The 23,725-nt window shown below is 41.0% G+C and overlaps 1 protein-coding gene across 1 annotated transcript in view; it reads left to right on the plus strand.

The window, feature by feature from the left end:
- The window catches only part of UBAP2 (ubiquitin associated protein 2), a 70,929-nt gene that overhangs the window by 503 nt on the left and 46,701 nt on the right, over window positions 1-23,725 (plus strand). Inside the window, exon 2 of the mRNA XM_042831129.1 lies at window positions 21,852-21,991. Coding sequence (XP_042687063.1) covers window positions 21,893-21,991 — 99 coding nt within the window. The 5' untranslated portion in view covers window positions 21,852-21,892. The remainder of the gene's footprint in view (window positions 1-21,851; window positions 21,992-23,725) is intronic.

Here is a 23,725-nt window from a genome sequence, read left to right on the forward strand (position 1 = left end):
GGTGCGGGCGTTGCGGGGCCCCCCCTTTCTGGCCCCCCGCCCCCTTCCTCTCCCACCTCTCTTCGCCCTCGCGGCGCCGAGGCCCAACGGCCGCTTTTGTCCGGGGGTGGTCGCGTCCGGCCGTCCGTCCGTCAACGCTGCCGGCTGGGGGGAGACGAGGCCCGGTCGGCTCTGCCCTACTTTTGCCGGCGCCCTCCCCTCCGCTCCGCGCCGCCCTGCCGCTCCCGGATCTGCGGCCTGCCCCCCGGTACCGGGCCGCGGGGAGGCGGCGGTCCGGCCCTGAGGTACGCTGCTCCCCGCCTTCCTCGGGGCCGGCTCGACCCGAGGTTAGGGTGGGGGGCTGCCGCGTCCTCAGCTGTATGTGGGGGGCAGGGCTGGACGTCTCCTGTCTGAGCCCCGTGCCGGGCTGTGCTTCCGCGCCTTTATGTGGATGGGGTTGCGCCGGGTCAGGAACCGGCCCGTCATGTGGGGACGGGGCTCCGTGTTACCCGGCCTCTGTCAGCCTGGGGCTGTGTGGGAAGCCCGGCAGGGCTTTGCCACGGAGCTTGAGAGCTTGATCGTGGTGTGTTTAGTGATGATAATAATAATAATAATGATAAAGTTGTTTGCTGTTGTTGCTGAAGGAAATGACAGTGGGATAGTGAACTGGGAGAAACCCTTCTGGAAGGAGCTGGTTGTAGAGAGGGATCTGGTGCGCCTTGAAGTCACGCTGGATCTGAACTCTGAGATGCAGTGGATGCAGGAGGGTGTGCTGCGATGCCCACAGTGCTACTTGGTGCCACCTGAGGGTCGCTCAGGTGCTGTGGCTTGCAGCCTTGTGCAGGTGTGCGAAGGCTGAGTGCTCACGGTCCTCTCAGTCGTGTTGGGAGGAGCTTTGTGAAAGTTGTGGCTTTGTGTTGAGCTACGTGTGGGAAGCTGACAAGGGCCAAGCATGGAGCCGTGATCGAGCCCTAGTTGGCTCAGTTTAAGTGAGGGATAGAGACTTACAATAAAGTAGCATATCAAGGCAGTGCCCTCTGGGGTGGCAGTTGCTGCTGAAATGGAGGGGCTGTCCTGGTGTGTGAGTGTTTTTTTTTGTTTTTTTTTTTTTTTCACGGAGAGAAACTGGAGCTGTGAGTGAAGCAGAGGGAGGGGGAGGATGTGCAGGCCTAGAGCAGCACTTTCCATTGAAAATGGAGCTCTTCACAGAGAACAGCATCAGCTAAGCCTTTGGAAACCTTTTTTTGTTTGCTTGTTTTTTAAATATTTACCAGGCCCTTTTAGGAATTGTCTCGGGTATATTGTGATCTGTGATGGAATCTGGGCTTGCATTTTTATCTGAGTGACTCACTATTTATACTTGTTTGATCTCTCTGTGGTGGTTTGAAATAACTTGCTTAAAGAATTTATTTTTAACTCTATGCTAGGTAACTGTAAAGCAAGGTAGGCTAAATCATTTTGCAGCATTAATGATGTTTTGGGACTCCAGGAGTGTTACATGGAGAAACTGGATTAACTGGTGTGAACTGATTTTGATGTATAGTCTGGAAAATGGGCATGCTTTTTGTTTATAACCTAAACAGTCTTGGTAACTTGGAAGAGGGAGGGAGGAATAGGAATGCTCTGTTCTCTTTTGTTCTGGCTACAATTTTATCAGCATACTGATTTTAAAAAGTGTTTATAACAATAAAACAGCAACAACAACAACAAAAAAAGGCACTGAAATTCAGAACCTTGATCTGTTCCACTTCTGTTGTTTTGACTAGTCCTCAGGAAAGCTTCTGAGCTTGCAAAAGGGCTTCACTGTTCAAGATTAGAAGTGCAGATTTACCACCAAAGTATAGAGTAAGCCAAGGAGAACCCCAACAACAAAATCTTGTTGGTCGCTGTAACCTGGTCTTCCTGTTTTTGTTTTGTTATACTTTTGGGATTGTAGGGGTAGACGTGTTGTTTTATTTTTTCTTCCATGTGCTTCTATGCGATGTTTCCTAATCAGGCACCGTTTTTTGGTATGTTTTATGTTTGTTGCTGGTGTCCCTCTAGTGATAGTGATCACAGCAGGATGATGTGCTGTTTAATAGTACTTGAGAAATGCTTGTATAGTGGAATATTGATATTATGTTAATAACTAGTACTAATAGTAATGTTTACTTGTAATTTCAGTTGTGGTTAGTACCGGTACTTGGCAATGTGAAAGGATAAGAAAGAATACAGATATGGATGATCTTATCTTTGTTTCATGTTAGGTAGAAGCCCAGGAGCAGCTCTCAGAAAAGCTGTGCTCTGTTTGCAGGTTTGCAGCAGCCTTGTATGACCTTGGTAAGAGGGAAGCTGAGTGACTTGTCCCCTTTACAAACGGCCAGATTCAAAGACACTTTGTGTTACATTTGTGTACTTCAAAACTGTTGAGCAGAAGGTGCTAGGAAATACAAGTAATAACTTGACTTCAATGTTGGTGGTCTGCTGGATCTTAACATTTTATTTATTTTGTTTCTTTCTGTCCCTGATACAGTCTGCTGGCTTGTAGACCCTTGTGTCCTGCTTGCTTCTCAGAGACTTGGCTTGGACTTGTGCTGTTTTTCATACGGCTTCCATAAACAGGTTATGTTCATTAAAGTGAGAGTTGGGATGAAAGATTTTGAAATAGACAAAGACAGCTGTTGGAGAGGGTCCAGAGGAGAGCCACAAAGATGACTGGGGGCTGGAGCATCTCCCCTACGAAGACAGGCTGAGGGAGCTGGGCTTGTTCAGCCTGGAGAAAAGAAGGCTGCAGGGTGACCTCATTGCAGCCTTTCAGTACCTAAAGGGAGCCTACAAACAGGAGGGGAATCAACTCTTTGAAAGGGTAGATAACTGCAGGACAAGGGGAAATGGTTTTAAGTTGAGGGAGAGAAGATTTAGGTAGGATGTCAGGGGAAGTTCTTTACAGAGAGAGTGGTGAGGTGCTGGAACAGCTGCCCAGAGAGGCTGTGGATGCCTCGTCCCTGCAGGTGTTCAAGGCCAGACTGAATGGGGCCCTGGGCAGCCTGGTCTGGTATTAAATGGGGAGGGTGGTGGCACTGTCTGTGGCAGGGGGGTTGGAGATTCATGATCTTTGAGGTCCCTTCCAACCCTGGCCATTCTGTGTTCCTGTGAAATAGCTCCTTTCAACTACTTAAGGCTCATATCATCCAAAAATTGTACAAAGGTTTTCCCTGTGCTACTCTAACATGGAAGTTGTGCTCTTCAACTTTTGCCATCTCTCAGGGCTCCCGGTCCATCCAGGGGCTCTTCCAATCTGTTTCACAAGTTACCTGCAGTTCTTCTCCCCCATGACTTCTCAATACTCTGAAGAGTGAGCAGTGACTTAAGACAGATTAAAGGTGATACGATCTGATGCCTGAGATCTCATCGCTTGCTCAGCTTGCTTTTACTGCATCGTAACTCTTTCGCTGAGTGTGTTGTTTTATTGATGTTCTCTGGAGATTGTAAAACTGGCAGGATAGGTTATATGAACAGCTTTGCACAGCTCCCTTGAATGGAGCTCTTTCTAACTCTGAGTTCCCTGGAAATTCTTTTGTCTGGCTATCTTTGTGAACACTTCTTCGTTTCATCTTCTTTGGAAGATAAACTTGCCAGATGTTCTCCTCCTCCCTCCCCAGCTTGTTGAAATCAAGTTTTCCCGCAGATGAGCGTGGAGGAGTCTCTGACCTGCTTAGTTCTAGTATTTTTTGCATTTAAAACAGTGAAATGTTTCCCATGCTGTGAGAACTTCAGTCTTTCTCAAGACCTGAGGCTTGCCCTATGTAGTACTTGTGTGGTGAACATTATGGATTTTTTTTTTTCTTGCTTTATCATATAGGAAACAAAGTTTATTCCAGATCTGCAGAAGGTGCCGATTCAGAAGAATCATTTAGTATTTGAATTTCAAGTTATGTGCAGATCTCAGCCATCAGGTTTGCCCTTCTTTAACCTAGATTAATGGAAAAGAAGTCCTTCTTCCTATGATAGGCAGCCCTGTGGCTGAAGATGCAAAACTTGAATTCTGTGCCTATTATCCACATTTCTTAATATTCCTAATGGTTTGCTGCACAGGAAGGAGGTCCTACAGTTCTGCTGTGGCTTCGTGTTGAGTACTTTAGCTGTGTTTCCTATGACTACAGTATTGTTCCTGGAAGTAGATAGTTGGAGAATTATTCTTTAGAAACTGTATTGAGATTCATCTTAAGCAGAGAAAACTATTTATTATTTTTTTTGCTACTACTAAGTATACTGTTATACAGTATACATAAGTATACTGTTGTTAAGTATTTTGAGAATGGTTGATATAATGTGGAATGGAGCATGTGGTTTTTTAAAGCTTTTCCTTGTTTTCCATTTGGTTTGAAGTACTACTGGAGTCGTGGCTGTTTTATGGTAAATACTGGGCCTGTAATATTTCTTATCACATTGTCTTTGTTTCCTATAGTAAGAGTTAATTATTGATTTTTATTTTTTTATTTTTATTTTTTTTCCTTATTTGGAATCTTGCATTTTCATTTTTCCTTGATTTTAAAAAGTTTCTGTTTTTGTAGATACTGTTTTGGCAGTGTGAATCCAAAAGGAATCCTGATGCCAAACATTGCAGGACTGTACACATAGAGCATGTAGTGTACTGTATTTGGGAAGCTCTGGTCCATGCTTTGGCTGGGGGTTTTTATTTCAACTTTCACACTCCTGTTCTTCAGGCATGATCTATTCTGACACTGATGGAAGAGTAGCCTAACTTACTGATGTTAACTTCAGGTGCTGAACATGCTGAGGAGCAGTGCTGCACTTCCAGCCTTGTGCTTCTCTTTCTTTCAATAGTGACTGAATGGATTTCTGAGTGTTTTGAATATGGGTGAGGTGCTATTAGACAGCTATCTCAGATTTGCTTTAGAGGAGGTTGAAATGGTGTTAGGAGCTTGGTGGAAGCAAGTTAATAAGCATGCAGAAGTTGTTTAAATGTTTGAGAAAAGTTTGTGGCTTCTGATACATGTCCTCAACCTCACCCTGTGCTGCTTTTTGATGTTCCAGCATATCCAGGAACTTTCCCATGCATCTTAGGAAAATGTTTTCTTTCTTGAATAGCTGTCTGTTGTGATTGCAAGTAGGAAACACCTTGTGGTGCTATACGTTTACTCATATATATCACTGTCTGCAGTCTCATCTCTTGGTGGAGCAGTGTATGTTTCTGGGTTGAGGTCTTAATGATGTTTGCAGTGTCTGATTCAATTGAAGTTACTAGACTTTCACTTTTCTTTGGACTGTCTGAGCAGAGAAGCTAGGGCTTGATGCTTGTGTGACATCTTTGAGAACAGTTTCACAACTTCAGGACTTTCTTCCCCTTTTACTTCACATGACCAAAGGCTGGCTGAGGTTGGCAGGGGCTGACTGATGCCAGCTGGTCCAAGCCCTCCCCAGGCACAGCTTGCTGCAGCAGGCTGTCCACAACCACATCCAGACGGATGTTGGAAGACTGATGAAGAGGAGAGTGACTGAAGAATTCTCTGGATAGCCTGTTTCAGTGTTCTGCCACCTGGAGAGTAAAGGAGCATTTCTTCTTGTTCAGATGGGTGCCTCTTGGGTTCCAATTGGTGCCCACTGCTCTGTGTCCTGACAGCAGTCACCATAGTAAAGAGCTTGACTCCATCCTGTGTGCTCCCTGCCTTCAGGCATTTGTAGACACCGGTGAAGGCTTCCACTCTTGAGCCTTGCCTTCTCTAGGTTAAACTTCTTGAGAAATCTGCAGCCCTTCGGGCCGTGTGGTCTTATGTGCCTTTTGGAAAGTAATGGACGATGGATTGAATTTTGGAAGGATGGTGATAACAAGTTGTTCTTGACTTCGTAGGTGGAAAGGAGAACGGGTTTTGGATATGCACATAGAAGAATGCTATGAAAATGGAATAAGGTGCATATTTTAAGTCTGAGTAATTATTTTATTTGAAGATAGGTAATAATTGGGTGTCTTGGTGCTAGCTGAACTGAGGATTGTAACTTGTTAGTTTTGTGAGGGAGATAGGTTGAGCATTTGACTGCCTGAGAGTGATAAAACTGTCCAAGTCCTACCTATGTATGCTCTGTCTAGGAATTACGTGCACTGTAAACGATGGTTTAATGTGCACGTAATGTTTTTGAAAAGTTAGAATTCTTACTGTACCTCTATGTACTTAGCAGTTCATTTTGCAAAGCTCTATTAAAAAAAACGGTTTTTGGAAATTTTTTTTAATGAGACTAAACACAGAACTTTATAGATTTAGGCGAATCTAGGTAAAGCAGAAATGAGTGAGATCTGCCTGTTCTTCCTACTCTTACCACTCCCCAGGACCTCCGCAACTGTGGATAAAGACACAGACGAACTAAGGTGGCTAAAGCTGTTTCATGACTAGGGACCTTGAATCTGAGAAATGCTGGGACAGCTCTTTTTGAGCAGTCCTCTGAAATGAAACACCAGTGAGATTTAATTTCTGCTAGGAAACTTACCTCAAATATTTATGACTTATGCCTTGCTGTTTGTGATGATTTCTGGGGAGTGCTCTGAGTTCTTGAGTCATGAGAGTGAGGGAGGAGAAAAAATTTCAACTTTTATATATTCCTTTGTTAAAAAATCCATTAAAACATAAATAGATGGCATACTAATTGTTTCTGGAGTTATAAAATTACCTACTTATTAGAAGTTACAGTGAAACATAGTGCAAGGATCCTCAGAACCATCCAACTTTGTATGATTTTAATATCTAAGCAAAATTTGAGCTTAAAAACATACTGTGACACATCTTACCTTGCAGGCTAGAACAAGCAAGTTTTGAAGATTGAGTCAGACTGTGCTAAGGAAAAGCTTTTCCATCTGGCAAACAAGAAGTTGCTGTTTGGGATGGGAACTGGATGTAGCAGAGAACAAATGGGAGAGTTGAGCAGCTGAAGTAGTTTTTGTCATCAGGACCTGATGGAGCAGTGAACGCCAGGGTGATCAGGAACTGTTTTATGGATGTAATTCCTTTTATCAGCAGAGCTTGGCTGAAAGCTGACACACAGCTCTTCTGCCCCTTCCAGTTACTGCTTGCTGTTAGAGAAAAGTTAGGATAGGTTGGGTGTTCTTTGGATAGTATTTTTCCCTCTGACTACACAGGTCGTGCAGTATGCTGAGCAGCAAGATGAGTGGTGTGAGCCAGAGGAGGAGGATGTGGCTTGGGGTAATTACATGGCAGCTTTGGGGAGGGACAGGAGTGGGGTAGGAGCTTGATGTTGTTGTTCTGGTGGAATGGGCTGCTACTTTGATTTTCTTGTTGGAGTTATCTGGAGTCATTAATGCTGGGGAACCTTAGTTGTGCTCCTGCAAACAAACAGAACTCCTGCTTTGGGCTGCAGTGCATTTAGCGGTGAAGTAGCGAGGCTCACTTTCCTGGAGCTGGGCAGAGCACAAGGTATGAAGAGTCCCTGTTCCCTGCATCCCGTGTGTCTGTTCAGTTGGTGCAGTGAAATGCTTGATCTTGTGGCTGTGCTTCTGTCCAGAACTGATGTTCCTCTGTTAGCTAGGGCTGCAGTCATGCAAGATGGAAAGCTTAGGGTTTGTTTAGTTTTATTTCTCCTGATATTCCTGCATGTGCTTTTCTGTTCTGCATTCTCATACACATGTTGTGCAGTGTTGATGAGTTAGCTTCTTTTTTCCCCCACAAGTTTACATATGAATAGAGTAATGAAAATACAATTTTTTTTTTTATCCAAGATTTTTACTTTGTTCTTTTTTGAGGGAAAAATGTTGAGCAGAAAAAGGGATAAGCTGCCTTTTGGCACTGTAGTGATGGCGAGATTCATTTTGTTCGCTAAAATTACACTGTTAGCCCCCACCTTGCCCCTTACATTTCCTTAAAAGTTGTTACTTCAAGCTTCTCTATTTCTCTTCCAGGTAAAGACAGCTCACATAAACAGAGCTTGGATTCACTTTTCCTAAATTGTGAATCTGAACTCTACGTATTTTATTATAAAGTCTACAAAGATTCAGCCGACAGCAATGCCCAAGAGACTGAAAATAGAGTCTTACAATAGTTTGGTTTTTTCCAAAGGTACTTTTGGATATATATTGGGTATATTTGGATATATTCTGTCACGTTTATGTCATGAAATTTTATGGGTAGAATGGTGGGGAGCTCTGCCTTCTTGAAATCTTAAAAGAGCAGTGAGGAAGAAGTGGCAGGCTTAGCTATTCCAGCCTGTTTAACATTGAATTTCCAAGTAGTTCAGTTTCTGAGGTGTATCAAATTTTGTTAAAATATTGACCTATTCAGCATCTCCACTCCTTTAATTCAGAAGTTGTATTACTTTTAAAGTGACCCAAGTTTCTAATAATCAATGGATGGAACCCATCAGTATATTTTTTTCCTAAGACTATATAAATTGGAGATTTAATCAATTTAGAGTAAATTTTAAATAATAATAAAAATAAAAATAATCCTTGCTGAAACTCAAAGAAGATGCCTTGAATTTTTTTTTTTTCAATTGAATTTAAATCCAAAACATGATGACTGCAATGATCTGAAAGCTGACTGAAAGTGTTGCACTTGTCTGTAACAGAAACTGAATGTAATAAAACAGATCAAGTATTCAATTGTGGTGTAAAAATACCCATCATTGTGATGATGGAAGGTAGTTCGTGGTACTGAGGATTAGACTTTTCCTTCAAAAGGAACTCTGAGTTTAAGCTTTTAAATCTTCCACAGCAGTTGGATATTTCTCTAGAAAAATTTGGCCGAATAAATACTTGTTTACAGCAAAAGAACTTGAGATTGACATCAGTGTCCTCCTAGCTTTTGAACGACAACTTGTATTTCACTCATGTTGAAATCTCTACTGCCAAATGAGTCCCAGATAAACATTTATTTATAGTTGCCTCTCAAGTAAAATTACAACCTTCTGTGGATTCATATGAGTGTATGCTGTTGATTTCTGGTTCCTCATGTTAATTCTGCTTTTTCTGCTCACCTAATTCCATTGGATTCTTTCAGCTCTGTTTTTCTTTTATAATTCAATAGGAATTGTAATAATTCAGGTGGCAAAGTTCTTTGTTCTCAAATGTTTCTGATTATTAGAACATTAATATTAGTAATGCTTATAATATCAAACTAATATGGAAGGCCTTACTCTTGATGGTTGTGAGTTTTTTGTTTTTGAAGTGTAAATAACTTTTGAGAAGTTAGAATGGTTTAAAGGAAGTTCCCTTATGTCTCTGGCTTTGGGAACAAGATAATCTATTAAAACATGCTTTTTTCCTTCCTTTTTCCCGGGGGAGGGGGGAATCTGTATAGAGCACAGTGTTTTTCTTGGATGAGTTCATATCTGTTCAAATGGACTTTCATAAATAAGTGGAAATAAAGTTTCTCCTTAAAATTGTTGTCTGGGGCTCCACATATTCAGTGGTGTTTAAATGTGGTGTGTTGAGAGCTGCTTTATTGCATTCTGTGAGTTTATGTTTGATTGTGGAGAGAAATCCCTGGGATGTAGCTGTGATCTTACAGTAACCTCCATGACTACAGGTGTCACAACCTTAGGACTGCAAGGCAAGGTTCTTTGTGTGTTACCAAAACTATGGTCACACTAATGCCTTCTGCCCTGCAGCTTTAGAGTGCAGCAGAAGGGTTGGCAAGTCTGGTGCTCTAAATTGTAGATGCATGAAAATGTAGGGACCACAAAAGCAGTGCCTGTATCTACAAGACCCATATACATGTAAAGACCTGCCTGGACTCCTGTGGATATGTGTGTATCAGTGTCTGGAAGGAGGCACACGGAGTGTTTTTTAGCCATTGACCTGCTTCTAATAATTCACCAGCCTTTGGTGATGCTGCCCTATTTTCTGTCAGTATTCTGTATAAAGGATTTTGCTTTTATTGGGCAAGGCGTGTAAAATGATGAGGGGTGTTTTTTTTTCTTCTTAATTACATTGTTATCTTTACCTTATGCCAGTGTATCAGGTTGTTTTTGCCAGTTTTTAAAAGCCATGTTTCGGGCAGCATACTTCACTAAACATGAAAACAGCCTCGGTGTGTTAAATTGAGAACACATTTGAAATGTTTTGCATTTAAAGCTTGCTTGCATTTGCTTTCTTCCTTTATTTACAGTGTCATCGTGGCCTTTACAGCAAGTCCCTCTTGGACTTGACTTTCCACATAATGTTCTGCAAACAACTGGAAGTTATTATTGTGATCAGAAAGTTCTTAGTCCAATAATGCAACTTTTAAAGCTTGTGATATTTTGTCTTGCTTATCCCTTGCTCGTCCCTTGCTTAACTTTCATGTATATACACTCTGTTGTTTTGCTGGGGGAAAATTGATGTTTACAACATATACACTGAAATGGCTTTAAAGACTGTAATTGCCAAAGCATTTGTTCAGTGACATTTTTATAGGTACAGTATAATGTCTGAAGCTGGTACCTGTGTTATTTAGTGCTGTTGCTAGTTTTATGCTGCAATTAAGAGAACGTGTATTCCACACACAGACTCAAAATTCACGTGTGCTGAGGTTGAGATGCTGCAATTAATATAAATAAGCTGGTTCAGAGACTAAGATGTGAAGAGTGCAAGTACCTTTTTTTTCACAAGTGAGCTTGCAGCAAAGTTCCTGGTCTTTTAGGTGGTTGGTGGAATAGACAAATGACTGATATCATAGAATGCTTTAGAAAACAGAGTTCCTATTTAAACTTTTTGATGTTGTGTTGTGCAGTGAAAAGTTTGCGCGTTTGTGGAATTGGAGACTGGTAGTTTAGTTTAGCATAGGAATAAATGACCTTCCAGAGTACAAGGACATATTTAAAATGGAATGTAAGCAATAGAAAAACTAGCAGATAAACTTATGTGCAATCAATGTTTATAATAGTCTAGTTATCGAGCGGATGGTTTGGAAGAAAAAAGTGCATATTTTGCAAAACAAATCTGTACACATTGTTCTATTGTATTATAAGCTACGCTGCCTCTGGAAGATATATAGTGTGAGAGCTCCCATTGCTGACAGACGGTGGTGGACAGGACTTGTAGAATAAGGTGAAGGTGGAGGGCTGCAACAGTGAGAGTGGGTCTAAAAGAAGGTGAGTATTTTTTTTTTTCTCCCTACTTATATAGGAGAGAAAATAAAAGTAATAAAACTTAGATGATTTGACATGCTGTCTAAATAGCTCATCTCTTTGGTTATCTTGTTTAAAGAAGAGCTCACTAGAGAGAAACTTCATTTTGATATTTTAATACTGACCGCACAAGAACAGGTCTGGATGACTTGAGTCCTATTTAGGTTTGAATTCTGTTCGGAGGACAGTTCTGTTTGCATGTTCCTCTCTGGTATGTTGGAAGTTGGGAAGGCTGTTAATCCTGCATCCTTCCATAGTTTGGTATCATTTTGATTGAACTCTAACACTGCTCTTCACTATGGAAGGAGCAATCCAGAACGGGCAAAGAATTGAAAATGGTTTTTGTATGATTTTCAGGTCTGTTTTGTTTCTGGGACTGCTCATGTCTGAGCACCTGATAGAAAGTTTGAGAAAAAGGCTCTGTTTCTCACTTTTGGAAAAGTAAAGTGAACCAAGTGGCTGTGAGTTTTCATCAATATTTTCTGCATAGTCAGAGCACTAGATTGTTAAGGAAGTAAGCCTGTAACACTGCCATAGAATCTTGCTTGTTTGGGAACTTTTTATTCAGTGGTATAACTTGCTGAAGAAAGTGGTTTTACTGTGATAGATTCTTCTCTCTCGAGACGAACCTCAGGATGTACCATGGTGTTGGGGGAAATTGCAGAAAGATACACTGGAATATTCTGCTTTATTTAAAAATCTTCCCCCCTCCCAGGACTTCTGGTATTGTTTGTTTTCTTTTTTGGATAAGCATCTGTTTGCCAAGTATTGGTCTCCCTGCTGTACCCCAGGTACCCAGCTCAGGAAGCAGGGTTGTGTGAAGGTGTAGGAACGGTATTATAGGCCTTTGCTGTTGCTGCCAAAACTCTTCAGCTAGACTCAGAAATTTGCTGTCTTGAGCTTTTAACGTATCTCACAGGTACAACCTAGTGGTTATTTAGTGTATTTGCCTGCATATCACTTGTGGATTGTAACTTATTGGTTTTTGTATTGAGTGTAGTAATGTGATCTGAGATGCTGTTGCAGGCCTTAATAATCCCCTCCTCTTCCAACCTTTTTTTACAATGACGCTTTCTACTTTGTTCCTCACTATCAATGATATTATGAATTAACTGTGTGCCCTTTTTTTGAGGCAATTGAGCGCATTCCTGCAAGTTTGAGGACATCATAAATGTCTCAGCTCTTACTTGGCTATTTTTACTCCCGTTGCTCGTATCTGTTTCTATTCAGAGCATTCCTTTGGAAGCTGTTTGAGGAGAGCGTGTTTCAGCAATGCAGGAGTGAGCTGGAGGGGGCAGGGACAGCAGGGGTGCGCCGTGGGTCGCTGGCAGTATGAAATCCTACACTGAGCGCTTTTCTTGCGTGCCACCTTCTTTGTAAGGTCCTTTGTCAAAGGAAATGCTCTGCTTTGGATACTGTCCTGTCTTCAAGCTTGTGCTAGCTATTTCTTTCTCTCATTTGGAGTATCTGGGTTCCAATTGCTATGTTCTTTTAGGGCTTCTTTCAGTGTTTGAACTGGATAACCCCAGTTAGAGGCTGCTCAGATACAGATAGCTGCATCAGAGCAAGTAGCTGAAATATGTTTCTGCTGTTCAGTAGGCAAAGCTGACAGTACTGAGTACCTGTTCCAACATGCTCCTCTTCCCACCCCAGCAGTTCATCATATTTTGGTAGATTTGGAATCAGTTTTTAATGTGATTACTTTTCCTAGTAAGTTATTTTTGTGTGTGTTTTAACAACTAGCATTTGGTTTTCTGTTGAATGAATTACTCAAATTCTGAGTGTGGCTGAATTTGTTGTAATTGCAGTAACTGATAGGTCAGTGATGCACTGAATGTATTTGCTTTTGATGATTGTGCCTTACAGCTAGTGATATTGACAATGTTCTTTGCAGAGAGAGTGGTGAGGTGCTGGAACAGGCTGCCCACGGAGGTTATGGATTGCCATCCCTGTAGGTGTTCAGGGCCAGACTGGATGGGGCCTGGACAGCTCGATCTAATATTGAATGTGGAGGTTGGTGGCCCTGCTGTGGCTGGGGCTTGGAGATTCATGATCCTTGAGATCCCTTCCAACCCTGGCCATTCTGTGATTCTGTGGCAAATGCAAGCCTGACGTCCCTGATGTTTGCTTGTAGCTAGTGCTGTATGTACTGATGTAGCCCATGCTTAAATGGTTCTGAAAGTTCCTGCTGACGCTGGTACTAGATGTGTGGGTAATAGTGGCTTTGAGATGTCAGTCACAGGATGGGAAGACACCACAGTGCAGCTTTAGTGGTGTAAGTCTGTTGTATGCAAGATGCTTTGGCTACTTAAATACTTTTTTCCTTGTGGTATTGTGAGTGTGACCTAGAATCATCTTTCTGTGTTTTCTTTGAGGGTAACATCTTTCTTGTCTGGTTTTTACTCTACAGATGTTTCCTCATCTGTGTGTGTGTATATATAAAAATATACAAATGTACTGATGTAGCCCTTGCTTAAACTGTTGTAATACATTCATGTGCTCTGAACTGACCCAGGTGTCTTAATGACCCCCCTGCTCAACTCAGCTGAAACAGAAAACTGTACAAATTACTAGTTAGCAGTAAGGGGAGACTTTGCCATGTGAGTTTTTGGTGAAAGAACTTCCAAGTCATCTGGCACTGTCTTTCCAGACGCATCTGTCCTTTCTTTCCTCCTCCCCTTTGAGGGAATGCAGAGAGATAACAAACTGGCAGAGGAGCAGCCCTTTCAAGGTGGTGCTTTTGATGGCTTAAGGATGGACGTTAAGTGCATTAGTCCTGTGAAGGCTAAGTTGGTGTACAAAATCTTGAAGGATTTCTCTTGCCGGTCAAATTCCTTTAAGTTTGAGTCTCTACAATTAATGCCCAAGACTGAATGCCGAAAGATACTTCTGCACTTTGGAGAAAGAAGTGAATTCTAGATTAATGTATTCTATGTTGGGTAAACTGTCCTCATGTTGGTTGATTGTATCCTTCTTTCTTGCTTGGATAGAAGAAATCCCAAGTATTTGAAAGGTTATTCTTTACAAATTGCTTGCAGACATCGAGGTACCTTGACATGAAGAAGCATTTCTCATCAAAGATCAAAGTCCCTGTTCTCTTACTGGTGGTCAAAAGACTGTGTATGCTTTGACATAGTGATATATTCAGGGTCACTCTTCTGGCAGAGTCCTTTCCTGTGAAGGTTGGTTGCTTTTTTTTTTTTTCCTGTAAGGCTTTTTAGTGATTTTTATTGTTATGTGCAGAGGGCCTGATCAGTATCAAGTCTTGCTGTACCGAATCCTGCAAAGACAAAACATAATGTGATTTTTGATAATGCCACGTGGCTGCTGAAGTGCATGTTCCTCCTTTCCTCATGAACACCATCCCTATCCCTTGTGTTGGATACAGTGTATAGCCACACAGTTTCCCATTGGATAAGCTTTTTCAAATGACTTGCTGTTTTGTGTTAGGGGGTTCAGTTTGCTGTTGGATCAGCTTACTGAAGGGACTCGCTCTGCAGCTGCAGGATCGTTAGTCGGACTGAAGCTATGTTATGTACTTGGGAGCCAGGGAGCAGGGCTGCCATTCTTGGGGATTGCTGGTACTTGCATGGTATTAGATGCAAGGTGAAACTTGATTATAGTGGAATAAAGGATTTGGGTTGTGCCCTCACTATCACTACAGATGGAAAAGCCAAATCCCCATCAAGTGGAATTCCACAGTAAAACTGAAATTTTGGTTTGGAGATTTTGTCCCAAACTCTGTGCAGCTGTCCCTGGTATATTTATGACTTTGGCAAGGTTGTGTTAGTTCTGTCCGCAGAAGGTAATGAATTTCAACCCTGAAAAACCTGCTAGTTTAGTTTTTCAGGTACAGTAAGTTTTCCTTTTGTGAAGTACTAGTTTTATTTATTTATTTATTTATTTATTTTATTTTTAACAAGTCTCCATGTAGGTAATGCAGAGTATCATTCGATCTGAGTGTTTGTTGCGGGGAGTGACTGGGCCATAATATTGTTCTGCTATCAGATTCTTTGTTGGAGGTAGAAGATGCTGTAGTTCCCTTTCGTTAGATGTCACTTAGGAGACTTTGGAAGGGAAAATGACATGGATTTTTACTTTTTATCTTCATTAACTGATCTGATCCTTCTGTTTATTTGTTTATTCATTTATTTTACTCTTTGGTGGGGAGTGAACCCAGAGAAACAGATGAAGAGATTTGCAAAAACTGTTGGTTCTTCACCACTGAATATAGGAGCGATGGAGTAAACTGTGTCTGTAGTGTTTACTGACTGGGCCAATATTATATTTCCATAGGCTAGAAATAGGAGAACCTGAGTAGCTGGAAATAAAGGTGTTGCTTTCCTTCCACATCATGAGGAAGTAGGGTATGTGTGCGGCTGGGCCAGCGTCAGGAACCTCTGTTGTCTTCCCAACCCAAGATGGTGATTAGGTTGACAGTTCAGGATGAGATGTGGCATGGGCAGTGATGGAAGAGGTTATCTCTTTGACTTTTGTGGTATTTAGAGAGGGTTAGCTTCAGAAAAGTCATTTCTGAGAAAGAGGATGAGAAATGAAATCTTTCTGTGGAAGACAGCAAGAACTTGCATAAACTTTCCCTTGAGGTGCTACAATATCAGGAAGGGACCTTTAAATATTTCTTGGTAGAAACTATACAACTGTATTTCAAAAGTGAATTGCTGTTGTCCCTTCCTTACGGGATGCCCATTGATCGCTGCTGCTTTAAGAGGATTCCTGTTGTCTGTAAAGTACGCTTATATGTGGGCAAACACAGGCTTCTTTTCTTTTGAGTCCATGTCAACAACTGTGTTCTGGCCTTCAGTATAATATAGTAGGATTGCCTAGGGGGAAGTAACATGCAGTTATTCTTTCTGGGTCTCTTTATTTCTTAAAGCTTTGTTACAGTTGATGTTAAGTGCAGATAAGTAGTGCATCTGGCAAGTCTTTGTAAACCTGGGGTTTGTAAATAGTTAGGACAGGCAGCAAAACTGTATTCTTTCTTGTGTGTGGAAATCTACCAAATTGCTATCTAAAATCGTGTTCTTCTAGCAGAATGGCAGCAGATGAGAACAGTGACTCTGTGGAAAATTTATGGCTGAAACATCAGGCAGAGTCCTCTGATCTCTAGGATGCTGCACTGTTTGGCTGTCCAGAATCACTGGTGACTTTTGTCCTCTGTCAGCAGTGAGACAAGGCAGGCTATGCTGTTTTTTGTTCTTTTCCCTTTTTTAGCATTCTGGAGATTACCTTTGCAGTATGAAAAAAGAAATCCTGAATAGAAGCCAGTTAATATTCTCTGATGTTTAGTATGACTGGTATGTTTTTTTTAAAAAATAAATAAATTTGGGAGTACAGATAATTCCTTCTGAAGTTTCTGTGTAAGGGCACTTGTTGCCTCAGAAGTGAATATTTGTGAAGAACTGATGGGGACAAGGATGTTTATTGGATATACTTGGCAGATTTTTGATGAATGCTGGAATCATTATTAAGGTTAAGATATTATTAGATTAAGATATTATTAGTAAGAAAATGTAAAATGTTATCTGCTAAACAGAAACACTAGACTAATAACAAAGGTTGATATTATGAGGTTAGAAGATTTTCTTAATGGTATTACTTAACATTCATGACTGACACGTGCTCTGCTAGTGAAAAGCATACACTGTTCATTGCCAGAACCACATCTTCTTAGAGGTGCCCTGGATACGTGACCAACCTTTTCATCTCTGTCTTTTGAAAACTGGTCTCTTCTTTCTCCCACAACAATGTCTGTTCTTGTAGCAACTGTTCTATTTGTTTTTCCCTCTATCTTTCTTTTTTATAACAGTTGCTTAAAAGTACTAATCTTTAAGATAAGGTTTGGTTTTAATCTCATGATGAGAAATGATTAATTTCTGTAGCTCTAGGGTGTGTTCTTCCTTAATTACAGGTTTACCCAGTGGATTGCAGAATAGCAATTTCAAGCAGCTGCTTAGTTGGTTATAAGTAACCACCTATAAACGAGGTGGTTGAGAATACACAGTTGCCTCTTCCCTTAGCTTTGGGAATGGAAGAGCTGTAGATGACAGAAGTGTGTATGTTGGGTTTTGCTGGTACTTGCACTGACTGCTGGGCACTCCCAGCAACCTTATTTTCATGGAACTACACAAGAGCATACAGATAGTACAACTTTTATCTCCTGTGGTGTTCGACCAGTGATCGAGATCTATTCCTGGCCATGAATATTCTTCCTATTTAGTATAGGATAAGTTGAGACCGTAATCCTCCCAGCATCCATAAGGTGAGGTTCAGCATTATTATCTTGGGGCAGTACAGACATGGAGTAATCAGCACTTTTTGTTAAGAACTTTTGACTCTTGTAAACTCCTTGCCCTTTCCAAGCCGTAATAAAGTTGTGAGGTTATTTAGACAAGTCTTCATTTGAGGGAAATGCATTGAATTCATGCTAAGCTGATGTTGATCTTTTCCTCATGCTTCTTCCTCATGCTCTTGTCACTCTACTTCCTTAGCAATGCAATCTGGACTCGTTGCTCATGTATGGTAGTCATGCCATCATGAGATGATGTCCTACAGCCTTTTCCCAACCCTGTCATTGCAGTAGATCATTGATTGAGTAGCTTTCATGAGAGGATAAAAGGGCAGTCATGGTTCTGTGATGTTCACACAGGTGTCTGCAGTCTTCTTTATCGCACCTTCTTGTCCAGAGTCAAGAAAAATTGCTTGCTTGAGGCTGCCTCGGGAAGAGAATTAAAACTGCAAATGATTTGTTCAGGTTGTGGAAGTGAATATTTAACTTCAGAAGGATTCTTGGAAGTCAGATGGTACTGTGGTGTTGGATCTGTCCTGAAACTTCATCAATAGATTGTCTGTGTCTTGCAGGGCCTGCCATGCTGCCATGATGATCTATATTCTGTCTGTCTTGATTTTTCTGACTTTCTGGAGTCTAGATTTCGTGCCCAAGGAGGCTTGAAGAAAAGATCAAAGAAAGCATTATGATAAACCTGCTTTTTATGTTGGTAATGCTTTTACTCATTGATTTTAATTTTTTTTTTTCTTTTGGTCTTCTTTGTAAAGCGCACTGCAAAAATGCAGCTGTGTTGAATATGACTCTGATGTGGAGACTTGTAGGGGTAGAATTTCATAATCCTAGAGGAGTTTGTTGTAGGGCATCAATGTTTAGTTGCTGGCTTTGGACATGAAAATAGCTGTTCCATTCTACTACTGGTGCTGACGTCTGCAGTCATGTCTCCGCTTTTGGACTAGGCTTGTTGTACAACAAAACCTGGATATTTAGGATGATTTTCCTTTTAAATGATTGTTTCTTCCAACTTCTAAGTGTAGTTATTGGCTGAGATTTGCGTATCTCAGTGTGTGAGACATTCAACATGGCTGAAGTATAGTTCTGTTAAATACTAATTATGGTTTCTGTTTCCCATTTCATTTATGTAAAGGCAGTCTTCCTGTGGATTATTAGAAGCCTTTTATTTTACAGTGTTATAAACAAGTGTATCTGTGGTGTTATGAGACTGTGGTTACTTTACAGAAGTTTTGGGAATTCTAATCTCTTAAGCTTTGTTCTGCTTTTCTGGTAGTCTTCTGGAGGTCTGTTTTGCTTCATGTATATCTGTTTCTTCCAAATACAGCTGTTTTGACTGCTTGCTTCAGTTTTGGTATGTTTACAAGGTCAAATACTAGCTTGGAATAAAGGACTTCAGCCCTGAGACAGACCTTGGTGTCCTGAAACATCTGCTTGTCTGAATATATTTTTTTTTTTAATCTTTATTAAACAGATTTTTAATTAAGAGTTGTCTTCGTCTAGTCTCAAATCTTCTTTTCTCGTTTGATCTACAGTAAAAAATTAAGTTCATCCTCCTCATTGCTATGACAACTGCTTTGCGAGCAAGGAAATGTTCCTGTTCAGATCCATCTCATTAATTTTATTAATAATATCCCATGTAGTGCTTGACATCCTAGTCACTGTGGTAATTAGCAGGCAATGGCTATCTGCCTGCTTTCAGCCTGCTGCTTTGGACCTCACAGCTGTGAGATGTGCGCACTGCTGGTGTGGGGCGGTGGGGCGTTTCTCCTCGCTGCACTGCCAGCGGCAGATGAAGCCCTTCAGCTCGGGCCTTCCTGCAGCTGCTGTCAGCAGTGCTTTTAAGACAACGGATTTGTGTCTGAAATAGATTGTGGCATGATCTTGTTGGCTTGAAGGGAACTTCAGACTGAGGGTGTGTTTGTTTCCGTGCTTGTCTGAAGCAAGTCCACGAAGAGAGGCTCTCACCTTTGCTGTTTTTCTGCTTTGGACCTGTTGTCATGTCATGCTGCTCACAGTGCTGTGTGGTCAGCGAGATTAGGATCTTGCCTAAAGATCTCATGATACCATAAGATTATCTGGCACCGTTCTGACCGGCAGGCAGACCTTGCTACATAGCATCATTCCCCAGGAGTGTTTCAAATGTTCATGTGCTTTCATTTTTCCTTAAAAGATCCTTTCCTTGTGGAAAAACAGTCATAGCTTAAGCAGTTGTGGTACAGAGGCACCATACTTTGTGTTAGGAAAGGCAGAACAGGCCCAGTCCTTTCCTGTATCCACATGTTGCCTGGCTTTCACGTAGCCATAGGCAGACAGATATTTTTAAAAACAGAACCTTTGTCTTAACATGTGTACTCCAGTCACATCCGAAGCTTGAATCTCAATATTTTGAGGAGCTTTGTTTAGTTAGTGAAAGTAGAGAAATTAGCATGTGAAATGAGTGTCAGAATTTCAAGATACCAAAATCTATGTAAACACAATTTTAATTTGGAAATGATGAACAGGTTTAGACCCAGCAGTGCTCCAATTCTTCAGCATATCTTTGTGAGTGGATTCTAGACGGTCATAGTTTAAACTATTAGCTTCTCTTTCAGATGAGTTTCTCTTGTGCTTTATTTTCTCTTTGGGGCTTTTTATTATTACTTGTAATCACCTGATTGAAATTGTTTTGAAGTATCCGTCAGCTCATCGCAGAACAAAGCCAACCCTCAGACAAAACCAAAGGTTGTTATTAGCATATATAAAATTGAGTTAGTCTTAAGGCACTGGAATTTCAGTCAGCATAGTTTACAATGGATTTTAATGCAGTGAAAGTAATGCTTAGTGTTCTGTGCACATTCTAAGTTTAGTGCTTCGTGTTCTGTGCACATTCTAAGTTTAGTGCTTCGGCCCCGTGGACAATCATGACCAGAGTGCTTGGTAAGCGCTGAAGTTGTTCAGGCTGTCTTCATGACTGCTTCACATTTTGCTTTCCATGGATCATCTTGCCAGAGCTTTGGTTACTTTTGACTGTATTTGACTGTTAGGATGTTAAAGCACAGTGCTCTGAAAGCCTGTTAAAGGGTTTGAAAGACAATGAAGTTAGACTACATTAAGAGACTGCAAAACACATTGGCTTTGGTGAATGTATTTATAAATTGTCCTGATCACTGTGAATAAAACACTTTGTCCTAGTTCTGATCATACTATGGCTTGTTCCTGGTAAAGGCAGGCATTTTCTTGTTAAATATGTAAGAGTTTGTGGAAGTGTGTATCAGGCACAGAGCCTGAGATAGCTTTAACAGTCGTGCAAAACAGTTCAATGTTGGGTTCAATTTTGGCCAACAAAAAAATATTTCTAAATTGAGGATTGTAATGGTGTTAATTGTCTTTGTTATCTAGGTGAGGCTTCTGAGTTCCATAGATCAGAAACATTGCATTGATCTTCAGTTTTTGAGTATACATTGCTTGTAAAAGCTGGTGACCAGTTTGATATTGAACACATTCTTGTCTGTATAATCACAGTTATTTGCTTGCTTTTAATTCTAGTGTTATTTTGCACTGAGCTCAGCCTTGAGCTTGTGCTGAAGCTACTTGCCCTGGCAGGTTGTGCATTGAGACACATTCTTGGGCCAAGGCAGTAGTGAGAAGTCTTTGCTGCAACGTTGCACATCTTCTGCCCAGTGGCAGCAAGTATGCATTGTCTTTACTTCTCTGTATTTGCAGTTTTGCTTCCCAGTGTTGCAGGGATGGAAAACAAGCAATTGACGATGAATATTCTGAGAGCTGTTTTCAGTTATCATGCCTACCAAAAACCTTTTTTCATCCGTCAGTTTTGTGCTAGGTGTTGTATAAATGTGGGGGAATAATAAATTTCTTGTTTCAAAGATTATGATTCTAATGACCAAATGAATTTAAGTAAAAGCTGACTGTCACAGACTAGATCTAAAGGCATTTAAAGGCAAGGATCATCATTTCTCTTTCAAGTGAGGGATGATGAGTAGATGTTGGCTGCAACCTCTTTATATGTGTAGGAAAGAGATTTAATGATAGGGAACTGTCTGGTTTGTGAAAGTGATTATTTAATTAGTGTTCTGAACAGCTATTATCGTGCTTCAAAAGGCATCAAAACAGGGGGAGATATTGCAGAAATTTAGAGAGTTACACAGCTGGAACTGCAATCTCAACAGATCAGCAGAGAGAAAAGTCTAGGAGTTGTAGGTGTTGTCTGAAACTACAGATCTAGACAGGTCCTAATCAGCTGATAAGAAAGCTTTTTATCCCTCAATTTCCCTTTTACTATAAAGACTGTGATAAATCCAATAGTAGTGTTTTTTGAGCTCTTTTCACAGGAATCTTTGTATAGAATTCCTGTTAAAGGCGAGTAAAGCTGCATCTACTGCATTGTATGTTACCTGGGTATTGAATCATTGCCACTTAACGCACACTCTTTTTTCTCTTTCAGATTTTCTATTTTGTACATACATTGTTTTGTATATACTGTATATGATGACTTCGGTGGGCAGTGAACGTACCCGGGGCACTCGGGACAAAGCGCAGATTTCAACCACGCAGCCAATACAACAGCAGAAACAAGTAGTACAGGTATGTGCTACTGTACAGTAATCTTCAAGTTGAAGGTGTGTAATGATACGTGCTTCCGAAAGTCAGTAAAAACTAAGAAAATAAATTGTAGACTTATTCTGGAAGAGTATTTGATATCTCACTTTAAATGTGTAATCTAGCACAGCATTCAATTGTTCCTGTGTTCTTGTCTCTAAATGAGTTTGTGTTTTTCAGCAATATTTTCATCAGTGAAGAATTCTATGCTTATGTGTGTGTCAAGATTTTTATCCTCTGACCACAGCGTCTTCAGGTTTCAGCCCTTCCATATGTTAGCCTCATGGTGCTAGAAGATTCCTTGTTCTTACAGGCATTTGGGTGGGTGGGAGAATCTTTAGTAGACACATGCTGTGTTCTACAGCATGATTCAGCAGATCTGTAAGTCACAAAATACTATATTTCTTGTGCAGTGTCTTCACACAAAGTGAAATGAAGAAGATTGTCCACCAATAGACTGGAAGTATTTTGAGCGTCTGTGAGATTAGCTCATTGTCTTGATTTCCAGCAACAAAGTAGTCAAGTTTGTGTGCTTGTCTGGGTTACAGAGAGTGCAAAATTTCTCTGCTTCTGGCAACTCTATTCTCTTGTCAGGTACTTCTCCAAAATTGGACTCAGTTCAAGAATTGCCTCAGTTCTTTGCTGGCAAAGAGCGTATCAGTCTAGAGGTGCTCCCTTGGGAAGTAGTCTCTATTATTGTTTTCCAGACTGATCTTTAACACAGAGAGACTTCCTTCCTGTTTTATACAGTATTAATTATGTGAACTAAAGCCCTCATCTCCTTGCATTGCAGTGTTTTGCTTACTGGTGATTGATGCTAATGTGTGGATTTAGAAAGTGACTTTCAAATAGATGAAGCTGAATTTGTTTTTGTTCTATTATAATTTAGAGTGCTGTGGGATGATGAACTTCTTAGCCAAACAGAAGCGCATGAAATAAATATGTAGACAGAGACAAGCATGCTAGAGGAGTTATAGGAACATGGCCCAGAAGTGTGGGGGCCAGATTAGGAAAGCCAAGTCACACTTAGAGCTAAACTTGGCTGGGAGTATAAGATACAACAAGATGGGTTTCTCCAGATACGAAAGGTAACAAAAGAAGATATGTCATCTCTGAGTGAGTTGAGGTCTTGACTCTGGCTGACATGGAGAAGGCTGGGATACTCAGCTGTTTGTCTTAGTCTTCACAGTTAGTTTTCCATTCCTGAGAAAACTGGCAGATGAAGTGGCTGAGCTACTACTTGAAAACTTGTGGTGATTAGGTGAAGTCCTCAGTGACTGGAAAAAGGAAAACAACCTCTGTTTCTATAAAGGGTGAAAAGGAAGATCTAGAATACTACAAGCTGGCCAGCCTCACCTCTATGCCTGGAGAGAACAATGAAGCATGTTCTCCTGGAAATCATATTAAGGCACATGGAAAGCATTGGGGTGACTGTGGATGGTTAGCATGGCCTCACAAAGGGCAAATCGTGCCTAACTACCCTGTGTGGTGGCCAAGGGGAGAGCAGTGAATGTAATCTACCTTGACATAAGCAAGGCTTCTGGTGTGTTCCCACGCAGCATCCTTGTCTCTAAATTGGAAATGTGGACTTTATGTACTTATTCAATGGATAAGGAATTGGCTGTATGGCTACATTCAGAATTGGTCGAAGGGTTGATGTACAGTTGGAGACAAGCGATGTACTTCCAGCGTCCGTGCTGGGACTGGTACTGTTTAATG

This window comes from Centrocercus urophasianus, unplaced genomic scaffold, assembly GCF_019232065.1.
Source record: "Centrocercus urophasianus isolate 14NV4802_14NV808 unplaced genomic scaffold, USGS_Curo_1.0 seq_35, whole genome shotgun sequence".
Lineage (NCBI taxonomy): Eukaryota > Metazoa > Chordata > Aves > Galliformes > Phasianidae > Centrocercus > Centrocercus urophasianus.